Genomic DNA, 23248 nt, shown 5'->3' with positions numbered 1-23248 from the left:
ATGTCTATGTATACAGTATTTAATCAACATACCTGTATTAAGAGCAACACATATATTAAGGCAACAGGGGAAATAGCCCAGAAGAGCCATCAAAACAGTGTCAAGATATAGCTAGCAGTGCTGAGAGCAAATACTGTAGCTTGGGACTGAGGTGACATTTTTAGTTTTCCTTTCCTCCACACCATTTAGTACTGTGTGGGTACATAAGTATCTACTGTACATCACTAACAGATAGGAATCTACAAAACAAACACGTCACTAATAACCTAATAATTCCATGTTTAAAGTAAAGTGTTAGCATTCCACTTCATTGAATTATAAATACAATAACCTGGTGATTTGATCACTTCTGTGCTCATTTTGCAACACTTGGTTAGTAATATCTAAACTGATCATCAGAAACTGCATGATTGTTTTGTTAGATGTTTTTCTGATCATGTCACAGATAATAGTAGACTTCAAATGATTTAGACAGGGGTGGTGCATGCTGGTCTAAAAAGGATCCTCAATGTGAGCCATGTATACAGTATTTAGCTCTGCCCTCAATGTGATATCCTTTATCTACTGAACTGCTTCTATCCAATAGATACAAGCTGGTGAACTAAGGCTGACTGTCAAGCAGCCATATCAATTACAGAATCTCTTTTGGCGTGAGGAAGGAATCAAACCACAAATCAGCATTGTAGTTACATCAGTTTAGCCGAACAAAGTAACGCAGCATGTTGTGACTGTATACTACAAGACTTTCTGACAGGCAGGTGATGGAAGTGTTTTCATAGAGTAGCTTCAGCCTTAGCTGGTAGTGTAGATATTGTTTTTGTCAACTGATTGTATCTTTGTGAACAGTGAGAGAGAGTGTCTATCCGTTTTCACATGAGCAAGATACATTGATAATGGTATTTTTCATTGCCTTAAGTTTGGTTGAGAGAGAGAGTTCTTTGTGAACCCCTGATTGTCGCTGGGCAGATGAGTGTAAGTGTATAATGAGTATAGTTACGGTAGACCTCTTCTATCCTGGTCACAGATCTGTTTGCGTTTTTTTGACATCTCGTATGGTCCTTGTCACGACAATGACCATAGGAGTTGGCAAAACAGCACATAAACAGATCTAGGACCAGACTCGATCTGTATCGGTCAGAGGTCATCTCTGTGGGATTAGGCGGTTTGCCAGCACCCAGGTTACACAATCGTAAAGACACATCAAATCAATGCAATAGTCGACCACCAATGAGCTTGCAGGATTCCATTTAAGCACCATGAGAAGAAAAAAAAGAAACAGTATTTCAAATACACTATGTACTTTACACTGGAACATTACTAAAAGCCTGGTCCCAGATCTGTTTGTACTCTTTCCAACTCCAAGCCTAACATGTCAAGGAGTTGGAATGATAGCACAAACAGGCTGGTACTCAGGCTACTATAAACCAGAATGCTGTCTTTTCTTTGAAAGTATGGGCGTATTTATAACAATGAGAGAGCAGTGCTATGGAGAGGAAACAGAGATACTCCACATTTGTATTACGTGTAATGCATGATGCCATCAACGGCTGACTTTTCACACTGGTTATTTCCTGAGAGACAAACAATATACCTGACCCTGCTAATAACAGCTTATGACATTGGTACTGCAGTTTTGGAGAGCACTACATGGTATTTACAAGTGCTGAAAAACACATGATTTAAATACAGACTATTAAACGTGTCTTCACATGCACACGGGTAGAGCTGACCAACCAGAGCGCAGAGCATGCTCTGTTCGACATTATTGATTACTGATCACTAATGGTCACAATTTTACATCATCACAGACCAGAGCTCCATTCAAGGGCCTTTGTTTCTTCTGTGGCCCTTGCGGCCCCTTAGGGCAGTCTGTCTTGGGACAGTCTGTCTGGTCTTGGCTGGGGTTGCCTTTGAGAAAACGCAGGATCTTCTCAATGGTGGCCTCTTGGTACTCATGGGACCACCTGTATCGAGAGAGAAAGGGAGGGAGGGAGGGAGAGAAAGAGGGAGAAAGGGAAAGAGAAAGGGAGAAAGAGGGAGAGATAAAGAGAGAGGTTGAGTGATAGAGAAAGATAGAGAGAAGGAAAGAGAAAGAGAAGGAGACAGAGACAGGGGGAAAGAAAATGTAAGAAACTCCAGCGAAGTGCACTTTGGATAAGTGTTCAAACTGCTCATCTCTCTCAAACAGTCTGCCGTCTCTGTCTGACTCACTTGATGCCGTTGAAGTTGAGGATGGTTTTCATGTCCTCAGGCAGAGAGTTTGGGTCAGGCCACATGAAGTTATCAGTGACAGGGACGATGTTCTTCTTCCCAGCGAGAGCTGTGACTATCTCCTGCAGGATTTACGAGAGGTACGTTAAATCACAGACAGACACAGTGTCTACGCAGTCTAGACATGTAAGGGCCGGGGTATATAGGGAAAATAATCTCTCAACTGTAACATTGTTCTGTATGCAGGGCAGGGGCGTCAATAGGGTATGGCAGAGTATGGCAGTCGCCAGACCCTAGCTTAACACCAACAATTTAAAATAAAATCATTCCAAGGCAAATGCATAATTAGCGGGCTGGCTTTAGGACCATGCAAACGCCTTTGAGCGTGCAAGAAGGGTGTTTATCCGGCTGGATGCCTTTGAGAGAGCACATCGATGCAGCTGCAGTGAAAAGTGCAACTTTTCTTTCAAAATAGTGCAGAGGTGGAAGATGGTCGTAGATGGCTAGGTAATTACGGTTTGACTTGACATAAAACTAAACTTGAGTTTTTAATACTGGTGCTGAGCTAGTGGGTAAAGTAGCAGATAATTGCTGTATGGCGTGTTTGTAGAATGTTAAGTCCTTTATGGACTAAGGTGAATGAAGCTACAGCAGCAAGGTGATAATGTCCAGTCAATTTTGCTTGTTTTTGCAGTTTGTTTTTAGCGTTTTTAAATTGTGTAGCAATGGAGTACATGAGCTTCAACTTTATATAAATTCCTTGGAGCTTCAACGTTGCCATACCCTAAGTTCAGGTGATACTATTGGATCTACACTGAATGAACAAAACATTATGAACACCTGCTCGTTCCATGACAGACTGACCAGGTGAATCCACGTGAAAGCTATGATCCCTTGTTGATGTCCGTCGAGGCATGGACTCTACAGGGTGTTGAAAACGTTCCACAGGGATGCTGCCCCATGTTGACTCCAATAATTCCCACAGTTGTGTCAAGTTGGCTGGATGTCCTTTGGGTAGGGGACCATTCTTGATACACACAGGAAACTGTTGATAGTGAAAACCCCAGCAGTGTTGCAGTTCTTGACACAAACCGGTGCGCCTTGCATACCCCATTCAAAAGCACTTAAACATTTTGTCTTGCCCATTCACCCTCTGAATGGCACACATACACAATCCATGTCTCGAGGCTTAAAAATCCTTCTTTAACCTGTCTCCTCCTCTTCATCTACACTGATTGAAGTGGATTTAACAAGTGACATCAATAAAGGATCATAGTGTTCACCTGGATTCACCTGGTCAGTCTGTAATGGAAAAAGTAATGTTTTGTATACTCAGTGTATATTGTACTGTATGCAGAACCTATCTATGTATAGATCTGTCTATGTCTGACCTTGTGTACCCAGTCCTTCATGCCAGTGTCACCCATGCACTTGTCGAGGGCGTTGGCAGACAGCACCAGGATGAAGTTCCGTGCCCGCTGGACGCTCTGGATCAGCTTGTCCTCAAACTTCCCTGCTTCCAGCTTCTCCACGTCAATGAACACACTGAAACCTCTGACCTGCAGGTGGACCTTCAACAGACTGGGGGGGGGGGGGGGGAAGTAACAATTGACGATCTATAGATCTTAGCCTCCAGATAATCCTGACAAACCTGATAATATTGTTCCAAAGCTCCCTAGCTTTCCCTCTCTCCTGACTATTATTCCTCGCCCTATCCATGACTCTCCCTCTTCCTCTCCCTCTCTGCAGACCTTGCAAGCTGGGAACCGGTAGTCCTGCGGTAGCTAATAAACACATCCGGTCCAGGGGGCTTGGCATCGGTCAGACACGGCTTAATCGGCCTACGGGTGGCTGCCAGGATCTTGGCGCGATGGATGCCGTTCTCTAGAAGGAGAAAAGGAATACTTTATTCTCCATTGTCTTGCAGGGAAAGTACATGTGGCTTTTGGCTCACAACCCACCTATGTAACAGTCTGACTGGAGCTGCTTGTCGGTGAGGTGGAGGACGTTCTTGCGGTCCACGCCAGACTGCACCAGGCCGTAGGTGTACTGGCGGAAGCGTGGGTTCACCTCGCCCAGCCAGTCAGCCATGTTGTTGGGGTCACAGGTCGAGTAGTTGGCGTAGGTCTTCAGCACACGCAGGTCACGGAGGAACCTAGAAGACAAATCAAAATGGAGTTGGCAGGGTGAGGTGGGGATTTTATTTCAATGCTAAATTTCACTGATGTTGACTGGTGTAACAGATGTTTTATAAGCTTGATATAAACTTGACAGATGACTGAACTAACCTCTTGCGAGTGAGTCCTGCGGTCATGCCCAGGTCAGTGCTCAGCTCCTGCTCTGTGATGTTCAGCAGTAGGTCACCATCCACCTGCAGCTCCTGAAGGATGGGCAGAGAGAGTAGAGAGAAAAACTGAGTTAATTTAGTGAGTAAGAGGCTAAGGAGAAATACAGGTAACTGCCAAAACACAGGAAACACCAACATAAAGTGTCTTAATAGGGCGTTGGGCCACGACGAGCCAGAACAGCTTTAATGCGACTTGGCATAGATTCTACAAGTGTCTGGAACTCTATTGGAGGGATGCTTTGCTGATGGTGGTAGAAAACGATGTCTCCAGAATCTCCCATAAGTGTTTAATTGGGTTGAGATCTGGTGACTAAGAGGGCCACGGCATATGGTTTACATTGTTTTCATGCTCATCAAACCATTCAGTGACCACTCGTGCCCTATGGATGGGGGCATTGTTATCGTATGGGGGCATAGCCATGGTTGACATGTTAATTGCTTTATTAACTCAGGAACCACATCTGCTTGAACGCACCTGCTTTCAATGTACTTAGTATCCTTCATTTACTCAAGTATTTCTGTTATTTTGGTAGTTACTTGTAGGTATCCATATCTAATGGATATGAAACCAAACATTGACCTTATTTTGTCACCATCTTTACAAGGACTATAGAAGAGCATTCTCATTGTTTACTGTTCAAACCTTGTCTTTTGCTATCGCTATCTCTATCTATCTTTCTCTCTCACACACACACACTGAGACACAGAAACACACACCTGGAAGCGCTCAGTGTAAGAGCTGAATCCAATCACTTGGAGCCATCTCTGCACCTCACCGCCCTTCCAGTTGGGCACGGAGGAGAGGATACGTCGCGGCACCTCCTCCCTCATCATCCCAAGTGCCCGCTTGGCCAGGGCACAGGCTGTCCCGTTGCTGGAGTACATGACAATCCTTTTCAGGCTCTGCACCGCACCTATCTCCTGGAAGATCTGGGAGGAAGAATGTACACACATTCAATTGTATGTCCATTGATATTGTAGGGCTGGAGATTTTAATTAAGGAACATTTAAATCCCTTTTACCTCATTTTTACCGGTATGTCACCTGTGCAACTAGATGCAACAAAACTTGATCACATTTACTCCACACACAGAAACGCATACAAGGCTCTCCCTCGCCCTCCCTTTGGCAAATCTGACCATAACTCTATCCTCCTGATTCCTGCTTACAAGCAAAAACTCAAAACAGGAAGTAACAGTGACGCACTCAATACAGAAGTGGTCAGATCAAATGCATGCTAACGGACTGTTTCGCTAGCACAGACTGGAATATGTTCCAGGATTCATCCAATAACATTGAGGAGTTTACCACATCAGTCACTGGCTTCATTAATAAGTGCATCGACGATGTCGTCCACACAGTGACCACACGTACTGAACATATCCCAACCAAAAGCCATGGATTACAGGCAACATCCGCACTGAGCTATAGGTTGGAGTTACTGCTTTCAAGGAGCAGGATACTAATCCGGATGTTTATAAGAAATCCCGCTACGACCTTCAATGAGCCATCAAACATCCAGCTTGAACGCTCGTCGGATGTGGCAGGGCTTGCAAACTATTACGGATTACAAAGGGAAACCCAGCAGCAAGCTGCTCAGTGACGCAAGCCTACCAGACAAGCTAAATGCCTTCTATGCTTGTTTCGAGGCAAGTAACACTAAACCATGCATGAGAGCGCCAGCAGTTCCAAACGATTGTGTGTTCTCGCTCTCCGTAGCCAATGTAAGACCTTTAAACAGGTTAACATTCACAAGGCCGCGGGACCAGATGGATACCAGGACACGTACTAAGATCATGTGCTTACCAGCTGGCGGGTGTCTTCACTGACATTTTCAACCTCTCCCTGACCCAGTCTGTAATACCTACATGTTTCAAGCAGATCACCATAGTCCCTTTGCCCAAGAACGCCCAGGTAACCTGTCTAAATATCTATTGCCCATAGCACTCACATCATTAGCCATGAAATGCTTTGAAAGGCTGGTCATGGTTCACATCAACACCAACATCCCAGACACTCTGGACCCACTCCAAATTGCATACCGCCTCAATAGAACCACAGATGACACTGCTCTCCCCCACCTGGACAAGAAGAACACCTACAGTTGAAGTCGGAAGTTTACATACACTTAGGTTGTAGTCATTAAAACTTGTTTTTCAACCACTCCACAAATTTCTTGTTAACAAATGTGGCGTACAGCAGGTCAGCCACCAGGGGGAGACTCGTCGAGGCCTGGTAACAGATGGGTATACATCACGAGGCGATGGCGCCATCTGCTGGACATGCCAGGTCTCGACGGGCTCTCCAGCCAGGACTAATTGGGGCTGATTGGGAGCTGGTCAGTAATCAAGGGCGGATTGCTCACCAACTGTGCAAGGCCCATAAAGCTGCCAGAAGGGCAGCACACAGTGGAGGAATGGGGGAAGATAGGACTCCTGTATTATTGTTAACGGTTGCAGAGGTAACAAGAGGGAGTTCAGTTTTGTGCCCGACAGGGAACATCCAGACCCGGAATCCCAGAAGATGGCATCCCGGAGAGGGTCTCGTAGGGGAGACATATCCTTTTCTTTTTTATCTATTATTTAAATAAACACCCTTGAAACTGAGCTAATCCTTTTCTGTCCGTGTCTGATATGGGTAAACGTCTTGACCAAACCCCCTGGTCTGCCATACAAACTATAGTTTTGCCAAGACGGTTAGGACATCTACTTTGTGATTGACACAAAGTTAAGGTATTGGAGTGGTCATCACAAAGCCCTGACCTCAATCCCATAGAACATTTGTGGGCAGAACTGAAAAATTGTGTGCGAGCAAGGAGGCCTACAAACCTGACTCAGTTACACCAGCTCTGTCAGGAGGAATGGGCCAAAATTCACAAAACTTATTGTGGGAAGCATGTGGAAGGCTACCCGAAATGTTTGACCCAAGTTAAACAATTTAAAGGCATTGCTACTAAATACTAATTGAGTGTATGTAAACTTCTGACCCACTGGGAATGTGATGAAAGAAATAAAAGCTGAAATAAATCATTCTCTCTACTATTATTCTGACATTTCACATTCTTAAAATAAAGTGGTGATCCTAACTGACCTAAAACAGGGAATTTGTACTAGGATTAAATGTCAGGAATTGTGAAAAACTGAGTTTAAATGTATTTGGCTAAGGTGTATGTAAACTTCCGACTTCAACTGTATGTGAGAATGCTGTTCATTGACTACAGCTCAGCGTTCAACACTATAGTGCCCTGTAAGCTTATCACTAAGCTCAGGACCCTGGGACTGAACACCTCCCTCTGCAACTAGATCCTGGACTTCCTGATGGGCCGCCCCCAGGTGGTGAGGGTAGACAACAACACATCCACCATGCTGACCCTCAACACGGTCCCATCTGGGGTGCATGCTTAAGTCTCCTCCTGTACACCCTGTTCACCCACGACTTCGTGGCTGTGCACGACTCCAACACCATCATTAAGTTTGCTGACGACACAACAGTGGTGGTAAGCCTGATCACCGACAACAATGAGACCACCTATAGAGAGGATGTCACAGACCTGGCAGTGTGGTGCCAGGACAACAACCTCTCCCTCAATGTCAGCAAGACAAAGGAGCTGATCGTGGACTACAGGAAATGGAGGGTCGAGCACGCCTCCATCCACATCATCGGGGCCATAGTGGACTTGTCAAAGACTCCAGCCACCCAAGTCAGAGACTGTTGTCTGCTACCGCACGGCAAGCGGTACCGATACACCAAGTCTAGAACCAACAGGACCCTGAACAGCTTCTACCCCCAAGCCATAAGACTACTAAATAGTTAACCAAATAGCTAACCGGACAATCTGCATTGACCCCTTTTGGACTAACTCTTTTGACTCATCACATATGCTGCTGCTACTGTTTATTATCTATCCTGTTGCCTAGTCACTTTACACCTACCTATATGTACATATCTATCTCAATTACATTATACCCCTGCACATCGACTGTACTGGTATTCCATGTACAGTTTTTAGCTAAGTTATCGTTACTCATTGTGTATTTATTCCTTGTGATATTATTTGTATATTTTTTTCTCTCTTCATTGTTGGGAAGTAAGCATTTCATAGTTAGTCTACACCTGCTGTTTACAAAGCGTGTGACAAATGCAATTTGATTTTATTTTATATATAGTTAGGTAAGTGGGCACCAGAAGTGGTTTTAGGCCCCAAAAGGTTGTTGGGTGAAATCCCTGTATCCACTACCCACTAAAGCAGGGTTTCCAAACCTGGTCCTCTGGACACCAAGGGGTGCACATTTAGTTTTTTGTCCTAGCACTACACAGCTGATTCAAATAATCAACTAATCATCAAGCTTTGATCATTTTAATCAGCTGTGTAGTGTTAGGACAAAAACCTAAACGTGCACCTCTTGGGGTCCCGAGGACCAGGTTTGGGAAACTCTGCACTAAGGTGTAGTGGTCACCACAGGGAGAGCGTGCAGGCTTTTGTTCCAGCCCAGCACTAACACATCTGATTCAGCAAATCAACTGCTTATCAAGGTTGAACCAGGTGTGCTTTTGTTCCCTGATACTGACCTTGGTGTTGCGCTGGCGTGACTTGATGCTGGTTTCGACACACAGGTAGAAGGCAGCGATACACTTCCCCTCCAGTCTGGCACCATCCAGTAGTGGCAGGAGCTGCTGTAGGTCTGCCGCCGTCCTCCCCTGCATGCTGTCCGCACTGTCCAGCAAGCTCCTGGCAAACTCATCAGGGTCCAGAGATGCAATAAAGGGCTCCACCAGCTCCAACGTCCCTGACTTCACCACCTATAATAATACATTTAGCAGACACTTTAATCCAGAGAAATGTACAGTGTTGTGTGCATACATATTTTCGTATAGGTTGCCAGTGCAGGAATCACACCAACCACCCTGGTGTTACAAGCTCCGTGCTGTACTAACTGAGCCACACAGGACCCACCTCCTGCTCAATCTCCCGGTTATTGGCGAGCACGGCCACCGCTAAACACGCATGGAAGCGGATGAGCTCGTCCTCTTTGGAGAACGCCAACGGAAACAACCACTCGGCTGCCTGCTTCTCGATCATCAGCCGCTGGCAGTGATGGCCGCCATACATGGCGCAGTTGGCGAGTGCCACAGCACAGTGGCGGAGGACGGTGGGGTCGGTACCGCGGCACCAGAAGAGCAGGGCATCCAGGGCGCCGTTGGCGATGAGCTGGGCTGACGTCTCCTCGGTGTGTTTGAACATGTGCTCCAGGATGCCTGAGACGCTGCGGGCCAGCTGGGCGTCCTCTGTCTCCCTCGTCAGGTTCAGGATCACCCCCAGACCCATGTGAGCCACGTAATCTCTGAATAAGAAGAGAGAGAGGTGAAGAGGATAAAGAAAATGATTAGTATATAACTAGGCAGGGTTGGGTAGGTTCATTTCAAAATGTAATCGGTTACAGATACTAGTTACCTGTCCAAAATTCTAATCAGTAGCGTAACTTATGGGTTGGTTATGTAGGATTCTTCTAACCCATCGCTTTCTACTAATATACTATGATTCAATTATATCCTTACATTAAAAACCAAATATCAGAATTCCAGTCATTCCAATAAATGTTATACCCCTTGATTTTCAAGAATAGGACTTGGAAATATGGAAGTATAGATTAGCCAAATTGTTTTACCTGAGCACCAAAACTAAGGACTTATTAGCCATCGCTACTCTGTTTATGATTTTGTTGTCATGGAGGACTGATTGGGCTCATTGGTTTGAGTAGAAAAATAAATGCTGCGTTCATGGAATGGCATGCTTTGATCAATAATAAGTAATATCCGTATCACCTAGACTACACCACTGCTGTCATCCTTACCTCCTTACCTGCTGTCATCCTTACCTCCAACGGTGCGACTTGGAAAAACATAGCTTTGACTGTAGCCTACAAATGACTAATCCTGCTCTTTCCCCGCGATCCATCAAACACATTTGGTGTGTCATCACAGTGGTCTCTGACTTGTGGTCAGACTCGCTCAGGTGGAACAAATTTACATTTGCGCCTTTTTTCAATGATGATTTGAATGTCATTGAGAAAACAGAGAAGTGTCAAATATTTTTTTTGCAAACATTCTTTCTGAACGTAAAACTTATCCTCGAAGTAATCGTCTAGTTTTTCAAAAGTATCTGTAATCTGATTACAATATTTTGGCTGGTAACGCAACAATTACCGTAATTACCGCAACAATTACACGTAATCAGTTCCTCCCCAACCCAGTGGCTGAGTTTCTAAATGTTTTTTTGAACCTTTATTTAACTAGGCAAGTCAGTTAAGAACAAATTCTTATTTACAATGACGGCCTACCGGGGAACAGTGGATTAACTGCCTTGTTCCGGTGCAGAACGACAGATTTTTACCTTGTCAACTCGGGGATTCAATCCAGCAACCTTTCAGTTACTGGCCCAATGCTCTAACCACTAGGTTGCCTGGTCTAACAACTAGGCTGCCTGGCGCCCCAGAACAACTAAGACTTATCTGTATCTGGGTCCTGGAAACTGGCCCTAAAGGTTAAGACCATGGTAATATGTTGTACAACTGAAAAAGTGCATGTGGGCCTGTAGTGAATACACACCTGTTCTCAGAGACCAGTATCTGCTCCAGTAGTTTGGCAGACTCATAGGTGATCTCCACAGCAGGTGTCATGAGGAGTTGCAGGAGCAGCTCCAGTCCTCCGTCCAGTCGTATCCTGTTGCATATCTCCTCCGCGACCTGCCGGCCCACAGTAGGCAGAACCCAGGCCTCCTCCACTAACTGGAACGTCTCTGCGATGGCCCTGCGGGTCTCGTCTAGATCCGATGTATCTTTGGCTGATTTCAGTGTCTTGATAGCGGAGCGCAGGGCCGGGAGCGAGGTATCCAAAACATCCTGGACGTCGGCACCGTGGACACCCGGTGAGACCGGTGGTGCTTTCGGTTCCGAGAATGAGCTCGAGCTTCCCGACCTCCGGTTCCCAATCCGGCTGACATATTCCGGTACCGTGAGTCTTTCGGAGCTGAACATAGAGAGGTATTGATAGAGTCTCCAGAGGAAAACGGTTAGAGATAAGAGCATCAACAGCCAATCTCTGTCAGGGCCAAGAGGGCTTGTTGAAGGCCCTGATCAATAACAGATCAATTATCAGGCTAGTTTCTCTGGAGAAATAAACGTGTGCGTAATAACCTGGTTATAAATGAATGGGAAACAATGTTTGTCTTGCATTCAAGTTGTTTAGATACATGAACAAACCACAATAGGTGAAATTACAATCCCATCATCTGGACTGGATGCTGAGCTATAAAATCAAAGTGACAGCTTTCACTAAATTGCATCATCATCACACTGATGTCATCTTTGAAAATAAGTGAATAAAGACTCATCTCGCATCATCATGACCAAGCCGTCACACTATGCTTGCATTTAAACACGGATGTCCTCCGTTTTCTCCTATCGTTTACACAAGGCCTTGTTGGATCAAATTATGTCTACTCAGAATAACCCAACGCCAAATAAATTATCAAGCTTTCACTGTGTCCACTATTAGATAATGTATCACCACTGCGGATGTTTAGAGAACTCCTAGACAGGGAAAACAATTGTCTCAAAAAGCCCATTACATATCAAATTACGTTTACCAGCTTGATGGAGAAATATAAACAGCTCTGTTGTCTTCTGTCTCTCGCTTGCATTATTGAGGTTTAATCCAGACAAAGACGCACTGTCGATCAAAATGACTCTCACGGTTTTCCTTTTTCCTCTCTATTCACATGACTATATTGAAACGACTTGTTGTCCTTTAATCCATAACAAATATATCTTATTTAGGCTACGTATTCTTAAAATAGCCTCTCTCCTTGACATCCTTGACTCAGCATCCTCGAACGTCCTCAAAGCTAACACCGCCCATTACCTTCAGGATATATTTACAGACGGACAGTCATACCGAGGCCCGCTCAGCAACAAAGCGCCAGTATGGTGCTCATCTCCACTATGCCCCCTTGTGGATAAAGGTAGAAGTATAATCAATCAACAAGATGGTACACACATCAACTGTGCTAAATAGGTTATTGTGGAGCTACAATAAGATAAAACAGTGCACATCAATTGCTACACTACATGTCCAAAAGTAGGTGGACACCTACTCGTTGAACATCTCATTCCAAAATCATGGGCTTTAATATGGAGTTGGTCCCCGTTTGCTGCTATAACAGCCTCCACTCTTCTGGGAAGGCTTTCCACTAGATGTTGGAACATTGCTGAGGGGACTTGCTTCCATTCAGCCACAAGAGCATTAGTGAGGTGAGGGCACTGATGTCAAATCAAATAAAATTTTATTGGTCACATACACATGGTTAGCAGATGTTAATGCGAGTGTAGCGAAATGCTTGTGCTCCTAGTTCCGACAATCTAACAAGTAATCAACAAAAATTCACAACAACTATCATATATACACAAATGTGAAGGGATGAATAAGAATATGTACATATAAATATATGGATGAGCGATGGCCGTGCGGCATAGGCAAGATGCAGTAGATGGTATAGAATACAGGATATACCTTATGAGATGAGTAATGTAGGATATGTAAACATTATTAAAGTGGTGTTATTTAAAGTGACTAGTGATACCATTATTAAGTCCATTTATTAAAGTGGCCAGAGATTTGAGTCAGTATGTTGGCAGCAGCCTCTCTATGTCAGTGATGGCTGTTTAACAGTCTGATGGCCTTGAGATATAAGCTGTTTTTCAGTCTCTCAGTCCCAGCTTTGATGCACATGTACTGACCTCGCCTTCTGGATGCTAGCGGGGTGAACAGGCAGTGGCTTGGGTGGTTGTTGTCCTTGATGATCTTTTTGGCCTTCCTGTGACATCGGGTGCTGTAGGTGTCCTGGAGGGCAGGTAGTTTTCCCCCGGTGATGCGTTGTGCTGACCTCACTACCCTCTGGAGAGCCTTCCGGTTATGGGCGGAGCAGCTGCTGTACCAGGTGGTGATACAGCCCGACAGGATGCTCTCGATTGTGCATCTGTAAAAGTTTGTGAGTGTTTTTGGTGACAAGCAGAATTTCTTCAGCCTCCTGAGGTTGAAGAGGCGCTGCTGCGCCTTCTTCACCACGCTGTCTGTGTAGGTGGACCATTTCAGTTTGTCCGTGATGTGTACGCCGAGGAACTTCAAACTTTCCACCTTCTCCACTACTGTCCAGTTGAAGCAGATGTGGGGATGCTCCCTTTGCTGTTTCCTGAAGTCCACGATCATCTCCTTTGTTTTGTTGACATTGAGTGAGAGGTTATTTTCCTGACACCACACTCCGAGGGCCCTCACCTCCTCCCTGTAGGCTTCTCGTCATTGTTGGTAATCAAGCCTACCACTGTAGTGTCGTCTGCAAACTTGATGATTGAGTTGGAAGCGTGCATGGCCACGCAGTCATGGGGAACAGGGGTGGAGATGTTGTTTCCTACCTTCACCATCTGGGGGCGGCCTGTCAGAAAGTCCAGGACCCAGTTGCACAGGGTGGGGTCGAGACCCAGGGTCTCGAGCTTAATGACGAGTTTGGAGGGTACTATGGTGAAAAATGCTGAACTGTAGTCAATGAACAGCATTCTTACATACGTATTCCTCTTGTCCAGATGGATTAGGGCAGTGTGCAGTGTGATGGCGATTGCATTGTCAGTGGACCTATTGGGGCGGTAAGAAAATTGGAGTGGGTCTAGGGTGTCAGGTAGGATGGAGGTGATATGATCCTTGACTAGTCTCTCAAAGCACTTCATGATGACAGAAGTGAGTGCAATGGAGCGATAGTCATTTAGTTCAGTTACCTTAGCTTTCTTGGGAACAGGAACAATGGTGGCCCTCTTGAAGCATGTGGGGACAGCAGACTGGGATAGGGATTGATTGAATATGTCCGTAAACACACCAGCCAGCTGGTCTATGCATGTTCTGAGGACGCGACTAGGGATGCCGTCTGGGCCGGCAGCCTTGCAAGGGTTAACGCGTTTAAATGTTTTACTCACGTTAGCCACGAAGAAGGAGAGCCCACAGGCTTTGGTAGCGGGCCGTGTCAGTGGCACTGTATTGTCTGTCCTCAAAGCGAGCAAAGAAGTTGTTTAATTTGTCTGGGAACAAGACGTCGATGTCCGCGACAGGGCTGGTTTTCTTTTTGTAATCCATTATTGACTGAAGACCCTGCCACATACGTCTTGTATTTGAGCCGTTGAATTGCGACTCTACTTTGTCTCTGTATGGACCTCGCATGGGCGATTAGACCAGGCCCACAGTCCGTGTTCCAATTCATCCCAAAGGTGTACAGTGGGGTTGAGGTCACGGCTCCTGTGCAGGCCAGTCAAGTTCTTCCACACCGATCTCGACAAACCATTTCTGTATGGACCTCGCTTTGTGCATAGGAGCATTGTCATGCTGAAACAGGAAAGGGTTGTATTGGATTTGCCCCAAACATAATATTTTGTAATCAGGATAAAAAGTGAATTGCTTTACCACATTTTTTGCAGTATTAATGCTTTGTTGCAAACAGGATGTATGTTTTAGAATATTTTTTATACTGTACAGGCTTCTCTCTTTTCCTAGTTAGGTTAGTATTCTGGAGTAACTACAATGTTGTTGATCCATCCTCCGTTTTCTCCTATCACAGCATTTAACTCTGTAACTGTTTTAAAGTGAACATTGGCTTCATGGTGAAATCCCTGAGCGGTTTCCTTCCTCTCTGGCAACTGAGTTAGGAAGGATGCCTGTATCTTTGTAGTGACTGGGTGTATTGATACACAATCCAAAGTGTAATTAATCATTTCACCACGCTCAAAGGGATAATCAATGTCTGCTTTTTTACATTTTTACCCATCTACCAATAGGTCCCCTTCTTTGCAAGGCATTGGAAAACCTCCCTGGTCTTTGTGGTTGTATCTGTTTCATAGGTTCTTTATTAAAGGGTAAAAGCTAACTTACCAACATTTCTTTAAATTGATATATATCATTTTGAATTAAACTCTTAATTTACAGATTTTTTCAACAAAAATAAGGTTGAAACAAGGTTGAAACAAGGTTTAACTAAACATGCTGTAGAGGTGAATGACACTGGTAGCCATTGCATTGGTCATTGATTGGCAGTGCACGGTTCTCTATCCCCTGGGTCCTCTCAGTCACACACCCAGAGAGACCCAGAGAGACTGACAGCATGAGGCTCGGGCTGATACTCCTGCTATCCAGGCTAGCTACTAAGTTTGCTGCAGAGGGTAAGTATACCATAAAAATATATATAATCTAGGTTGATTTGTGTAACGCCCTGGCCATAGAGAGGGGTTTTTTGTTCTTTATTTTGGTTAGGCCAGGGTGTTACATTGGGTGGGCGTTCTATGTTCCTTTTTCTATGTTTTTGTATTTCTTTGTTTTGGGCCGAGTAGGGTTCCTAATCAGAGGCAGCTGTCTATCGTTGTCTCTGATTAGGAATCATACTTAGGCAGCCTGTTTTCCTTTGGGGTTTTGTGGGTAGTTGTTTCTGTTGTGTGGTTTGCACCGACAGAACTGTTGGCGTTTGTTTGTGTCTTATGTTCAAGTGTTTTGTATTATTAAAATTCAATATGAACACTCACCACGCTGCATCTTGGTCCCCTCTTCCAGACGATCGTTACAATTTGAAAATGTAGTGGTGACATTTTGGTTGAAGTTTGACTGAGTTGTTACTGGTGAAAGAGAACAGGATTTGGAAACTCAGTTAGAAACAGTATATTGGAGTTGGTGGAAGTATTCCAGAAATGTTTGCTGTTCCATGGTCATTTCTAAGTGCTGTCCTTGTGTGTCAGAGTCATACGTGGACCGCTGGGAGAATGGCTTCGACTCCAAAAATAATTACCAGTGTGACACCATGTGTCGGTACTACAAGAGCTGCTGCTCAGACTACGAGACCGCATGTCGTATGAAAAGTAAGAAGAGAGTGTGTGTGTGTTTGTATATTGATTGTTACAAAAGTTACAGATTTCACTTTTAACAACCTCTAATGGTCATATTGAATAATGCACCACTGATTAACATGGTAATGAGTTGCATATGTTCAATATTCACATAATATGCAGGTAGGCTAGTGGTTAGAGCATTGGGCCAATAACTGAAAGGTTGCTGGATCGAATCCCCGAGCTGACAAGGTAAAAATCTGTCATTCTGCCCCTGAACAAGGCAATTACCCCACTGTTCACCGGTAGGCTGTCATTGTAAATAAGAATTTGCCTAGTTAAATAAAAAATGGGCTTATAATTTATTGGGTATTTCATCTAATGTGACCTCTGTTTCCTTTGTCAGTGGGCAAACGTACAAAATCAGCAGGGGATCAAATACTTTTTTCCCTCACTGTAGCTCTTTCTCAATGATCTTTTCTTGTGTCCTCACTTCCTATTTTTATTTATTCTCAAAACGCATTTGAGAAGATCTAAATCTCTTACCTGCGGAGCTTCTCATCCAATGCGTATTGAAGAAGTGAAGAAAGACGATATAAGGAATCATTAATGGCACAATGTTTACATTAAGAAAATGGCTGCTTAACAAACAAGAAGAGTTTTAAAGCTAGCCCCCACCATCTAATGCTATATCTCATGTCATTCTCTCTCCCTCAGTCCCCAACCACCACGGTGGGCATCGGTTCATCAACAAGGACTGGATCGGCATCAAGTCCCCAGTGGACGCTGTCTTGACAGGGAGACTCTACATAACCCCCAGGCCACTGGCCGCACCCCTACCCCCACCACCTTTACCCCCTTTACGGGACCGCAATGACGGGAGGCGCCAGCCATAGGACCAACAGTGCGGGCAGTATGGCCAACAATATGGCCAACAGGGTCAGCAAAATGGACAACAATATGGACAACAAGGGCTACAAAATGGACAGCAATATGGACAACAAGGGCAACAAAATGGACAGCAGTGGGACCAGCAGTGGGTCCGACGCAGAAATGGACACCAGTCTTACTGGGGTGCTGGGACGGTAATGGCTATGGGGCAGGCGCTCGCAGAGAAGGGGATGGATATGGGGAAAGGATTCGCTGAGAGGGGGATGGCTGTGGGGAAAGGATTCGCTGAGAGAGGGATGGATATGGGGAAAGGATTCGCTGAGAGGGGGATGGATATGGGGAAAGGATTCGCTGAGAGGGGGATGGATATGGGGAAAGGATTCGCTGAGAGGGGGATGAATATGGGGAAAGGATTCGCTGAGAGGGGGATGGCTGTGGGGAAAGGATTCGCTGAGAGAGGGATGGATATGGGGAAAGGATTCGCTGAGAGGGGGATGGATATGGGGAAAGGATTCGCTGAGAGAGGGATGGATATGGGGAAAGGATTCGCTGAGAGGGGGATGGCTGTGGGGAAAGGATTCGCTGAGAGGGGGATGGCTGTGGGGAAAGGATTCGCTGAGAGAGGGATGGATATGGGGAAAGGATTCGCTGAGAGGGGGATGGATATGGGGAAAGGATTCGCTGAGAGGGGGATGGATATGGGGAAAGGATTCGCTGAGAGGGGGATGAATATGGGGAAAGGATTCGCTGAGAGGGGGATGGCTGTGGGGAAAGGATTCGCTGAGAGAGGGATGGATATGGGGAAAGGATTCGCTGAGAGGGGGATGGATATGGGGAAAGGATTTGCAGAGAGGGGGATGGATATGGGGAAAGGATTCGCAGAGAGGGGGATGGATATGGGGAAAGGATTCGCAGAGAGGGGGATGGATATGGGGAAAGGATTCGCTGAGAGGGGGATGGATATGGGGAAAGGATTCGCAGAGAGGGGGATGGATATGGGGAAAGGATTCGCTGAGAGGGGGATGGATCTCGGTCGGAAGCTGGCGGAGGGTGGGACATGCGCCCGACGGATGACAGGGACGAAGACAGAGACAGGGATAGAAGGAGGGATAACCAGGACAGGAGAAGAGATGTATACAACTATGACTCCAGATACAACGCTGAGGGGAGGTGCCTACTGGGAGTTTGTCAACAAGGGCCAGCCAGTGCAGAGCGTCTACTTCTTCAAGGGAGGTAAGGAAAGATACTTTATTGTCCTTGTGCTTTTTTCTTTTTAACCTCCCATTAAACACACACCCTAAGGGGACAGAACAACTTGAAATCCACCAGATATATTCTCTGTATTTGTTTTCCAGATAAATACTACAGAGTGGATCTGAAGACCAAGAAAGTTGACCCAGCCAGTCCTCCTTACCCCAGGTCCATCAGCAAGTACTGTCTGAGCTGTCCTGAAAAACACCTGGGGGCCGAGAAGAAATAGTTTCACAACTGGATAAAGAAACGTATACAGTATTTAAAACGTGTACATCAAAGACTCAAATAGACAGTAATTTGAAGCTAAATAATTCGAACAATCACTTGACAAAAATGTTCTGTTGTGAGGACATTTCTGTTTGTACCTGGAATCTTTATATGTAATACTTTTACAATTAAACACAATGTAAAGGGTACACACATGTTATTAAGGGGATTGAAATGAATTGCCTGTAGCTCTTCCTATCCCTTATTGGATATCAATGAAAGCCCACCCACCTCTGTTCCCCGCCCCCAGTCTGACTGATTTGGGGCAAAGTTCAGCTGGTTGGTGTTTATCTGTCCTCTATTGAGTTTGACAGGGTTCCCATATAACAAATACTATAATATACTATGGTCTAAATACTGCAGTATTACTATATTTATATAATGTAGTGTTTTTGCAGTCTTTACTGTAGTATTCACTGTAGTGTTTACTGTAGTATACTGTAGTATTTACAGAATAGAATAAATACTGTACTGAAAGAAAACTGTAGTATATACTATAGTAATTCATGTAGTGTTTTTGCAGATTGTAATATACTGTAGTATTTACTGTAGTGTTTTTGCTGACTGTAGTATTTACTGTAGTGTTTTTGCGGACATTAGTGTAGTATTTCTTTTTGTGTGTAGTATTTACTATAGTGTTTTTGTTTTATCTTTGACATAGAAGTGTAGGCTTTCACAGTGTGTAATATAGTATTCTACAGTATACTAAAGAATTCTATAGTAAAATGTAGCAATCTCTCCTCTCTATTATCTGACCCAGTTCACCAGACGAGCCTTTAAAGGTTGGATTGACAGTGTGAAACAGAAACACTACTACCACCTAGTGAATGACAGGCTAGAAAGACATCAACAAACACAACTTTGGACTACCAGGTCTCCATTTCCTGACTGCAGCGCTTACAGTGGAGTATGATATGGAGCTGTTTTCGGCTGCGTAGAAGGACATGTTATGTGGGAGGCAAGCTTAACAGTGATCAAGAGGACAGAGGCTTAGCAAAACCTACAGATAGTAAATAGACTATGCCAGGTAGCAATAAGACACTGTTCTGCATTCTTTCACATGACAACTCAATTCCACTTGAATTTGACAGTGAACACGGTCCACACTTGTTGATTCCCTGCTGATTTAAAAAAAATAATTCAAACATTAGATTAAAGAAGATCAAGTAATCAATCATTCATTCAAACCCTGTCTGTCAACCCCTCCTTATATCATGTACAAGCAGAGGGGGAGTGGTCACCATAGAGATAAATATTGTATCTACAGTTATGTCTATGGTGGCTAATTTCCTTTTCTATGTAAATGCCCACACGTAACCAAAATGCTCTCAATTCTACCGTATTGTGAATGGCAGCTGACAGACACCATAATATACATACATCATATACATGGCAGGTATTCAACCAGGCATTGTGTTGTTTCACTCATTGTACATCCCAAATGGCACCCTATTTTGTTTATAGTGTACTACTTTTGATCAGGGCCAGAATTAAAGGAGTAGGTTGCCATTTGTGGCACAGCCTCAGTGTTCCAGTGAATAATATATATCACAGACAGGTGATGGTTTGGAAAGGGTTGGTGCTGCCAGTGCCAAGCGTTTTAAATGGTTCAAGCTGGCTCAACAGAGCAATGTTCACCTAGTATTTGTATTTGTATTTATTATGGATCCCCATTATTTTCTGCCAAGGTAGCAGCTACTCTTCCTGGGGTCAGGCAACATTAAGGCAGTTATATAATTTTAAAAACATTACAATACCTTCATAACAGATTTCACAACACACTAAGTGTGTGCCCTCAGGCCCCTACTCCACTACCACATATCTACAAAACAAAATCCATGTGTACGTGTGTATAGTGCGTATGTTATCATGTGTGTATGCATGTGTCTGCGCCTATGTTTGTGTTGCTTCACAGTCCCTGCTGTTTCATAAGGTGTATTTTTATCTGTTTTTTTTTTATCTGATTCTACTGCTTGCATCAGTTACCTGATGTGGAATAGAGTTCCACGTATTCATGGCTCTATGTAGTACTGTGCGCCTCCCATAGTCTGTTCTGGACTTGGGGACTGTGAAGAAACCTCTGATGGCATGTCTTGTGAGGTATGCATGGGTGTCTAGCTGTGTGCTAATCGTTTAAACAGACAGCTCGGTGCTTTGAACATGTCAATACCTCTCACAAATACAAGTAGTGATGAAGTCAACCACTCCTCCACTTTGAGCCAGGAGAGATTGACATATATACGGTTGAAGTCGGAAGTTTACATACACTTAGGTTGGAGTCACTAAAACTCGTTTTTAAACCACTCCACAAATTTCTTGTTAACAAACTATAGTTTTGGAAAGACGGTTAGGACATCTACTTTGTGCATGAGACAAGTCATTTTTCCAACAATTGTTTACAGACAGATTATTTCACTTAAAATTCACTGTATCACAATTCCAGTGGGTCAGACGTTTACATACACTAAGATGACTGTGCCTTTAAATAGCTTGGAAAATTCCAGAAAATTATGTAATGGTTTTAGAAGCTTCTGATAGGCTAATTGACATCATTTGAGTCAATTGGAGGTGTACCTGTGGATGTATTTCAAGGCCTACCTTCAAACTCAGTGCCTCTTTGCTTGACATCATGGGAAAATCAAAAGAAATCAGCCAAGGCCTCAGGAAAAAATTGTAGACCTCCACAAGTCTGGTTCATCCTTGGGAGCAATTTCCAAACGCCTGAAGGTACCACGTTCATCTGTACAAACAGTAGTACGCAAGTGTAAACACCATGGGACCATGCAGCCGTCATACCGCTCAGGAAGGAGACGCGTTCTGTCTCCTAAAGATGAACGTACTTTAGTGCGAAAAGTGCAAATCAATCCCAGAACAACAGCAAAGTACCGTGTGAAGATGCTGGAGGAAACAGGTACAAAAGTATCTATATCCACAGTAAAACGAGTCCTATCTCAACATAACCTGAAAGGCCACTCAGCAAGGAAGAAGCCACTGCTCCAAAACCGCCATAAAAAGCCAGACTATGGTTTGCAACTGCACATGGGGAAAAATATCATACTTTTTGGAGAAATGTCCTCTGGTCTGATGAAACAAAAATAGAACTGTATGGCCATAATGACCATCGATATGTTTGGAGGAAAAAGGGGGAGGCTTGCAAGCTGAAGAACACCATCCCAACCGTGAAGCACGGGGGTGGCAGTATCATGTTGTGGGGGTGCTTTGCTGCAGGAGGGACTGGTGCACTTCACAAAATAGATGGCATCATGAGGCAGGAAAATTATGTGGATTTATTGAAGCAACATCACAAGACATCAGTCAGGAAGTTAAAGCTTGGTCGCAAATGGGTCTTCAAAATGGACAAATGACCCCAAGCATACTTCCAAAGTTTTTACAAAATGGCTTAAGGACAACAAAGTCAAGGTATTGGAGTGGCCATCACAAAGCCCTGACTTCAGTCCCATAGAAAATTTGTGGGCAGAACTGAAAAAGCGTGTGCGAGCAAGGAGGCCTACAAACCTGACTCAGTTACACCAGCTCTGTCAGGAGGAATGGGCCAAAATTCACCCAACTTATTGTGGGAAGCTTGTGGAAGGCTACCCGAAATGTTTGACCCAAGTTAAACAATTTAAAGGCAATGCTACCAAATACTAATTGAGTGTATGTAAACTTCTGACCCACTGGGAATGTGATGAAAGAAATAAAAGCTGAAATAAGTCATTCTCTCTACTATTATTCTGACATTTCACATTCTTAAAATAAAGTGGTGATCCTAACTGACCTAAGACAGGGACATTTTACTAGGATTAAATTTCAGGAATTGGGAAAAACTGAGTTTACAAGTATTTGGCTAAGGTGTATTGTGAACTTCCGACCTTAACTGTATTATCAATGTTTGCTCTCTGTGTACATCCAAGGGCGAGAGCCAATTGCAATTTTCATAAGTCCCTCTTTGGGGCACATGACCACACGACTGAACAGTTTTCAGGTGAGACAAAAGTAAAGCCTGTAGGACCTGCCTTGTTGATAGTGCTGTTAAGAAGTTAGAGCAGTGCTTTATTATGGACAGACTTCTCCCCATCTTAGCTACTGTTGTATCAATATGTTTTGACCATGACAGTTTACAATCCAGGGTTACTCCAAGCAGCATAGTCACCTCAACTTGCTCAATTTCCACATTATTTATTACAAGATTTAGTTGAGGTTTAGGGTTTAGTGAATGGTTTGACACACTGGATTTACTCAAAGCCAGTGGCATGTCGTTAGTAAAGATTGAAAAAGGTTAGGGCCTAGACAGCTGCCCTGGGGAATTCCTGATTCTACCTTTACTAAGGGTTGGTAACAATCGGATTGTTCGGCTATTTGAGCCAGTTAA

At 44.3% G+C, this 23248-nt stretch overlaps 2 protein-coding genes across 2 annotated transcripts; one reads left to right on the top strand and one right to left on the bottom strand.

Moving 5' to 3' along the window:
- Positions 1-5: 5 nt before the first annotated feature.
- On the bottom strand, positions 6-12527 carry LOC115206266 (sterile alpha and TIR motif-containing protein 1). Its single transcript, XM_029773029.1, has 10 exons — positions 11165-12527; positions 9513-9900; positions 9128-9358; positions 5276-5488; positions 4500-4591; positions 4173-4366; positions 3963-4095; positions 3603-3792; positions 2212-2333; positions 6-1964 (listed from the first exon to the last, which is right to left on the bottom strand). Exons 1-10 carry the CDS (start codon positions 11641-11643, stop codon positions 1787-1789), a joined length of 2220 nt encoding a protein of 739 aa, XP_029628889.1. The 5' UTR covers positions 11644-12527; the 3' UTR covers positions 6-1786.
- A 3213-nt stretch (positions 12528-15740) lies between these two features.
- On the top strand, positions 15741-18835 carry LOC115206812 (uncharacterized). The gene is made up of 4 exons (XM_029774002.1): positions 15741-15810; positions 16378-16716; positions 17182-18588; positions 18711-18835. The coding sequence occupies exons 3-4, from the start codon at positions 17553-17555 to the stop codon at positions 18833-18835; spliced, it is 1161 nt and encodes a 386-aa protein (XP_029629862.1). The 5' UTR covers positions 15741-15810; positions 16378-16716; positions 17182-17552.
- Positions 18836-23248: the final 4413 nt, after the last annotated feature.

The sequence above is a fragment of the Salmo trutta genome, chromosome 13 (genome assembly GCF_901001165.1).
Source record: "Salmo trutta chromosome 13, fSalTru1.1, whole genome shotgun sequence".
Taxonomy (NCBI): Eukaryota; Metazoa; Chordata; class Actinopteri; order Salmoniformes; family Salmonidae; genus Salmo; species Salmo trutta.
Note: the sequence above shows the minus strand (reverse complement) of the source record. Positions and strands in the feature narration are given on the sequence as shown.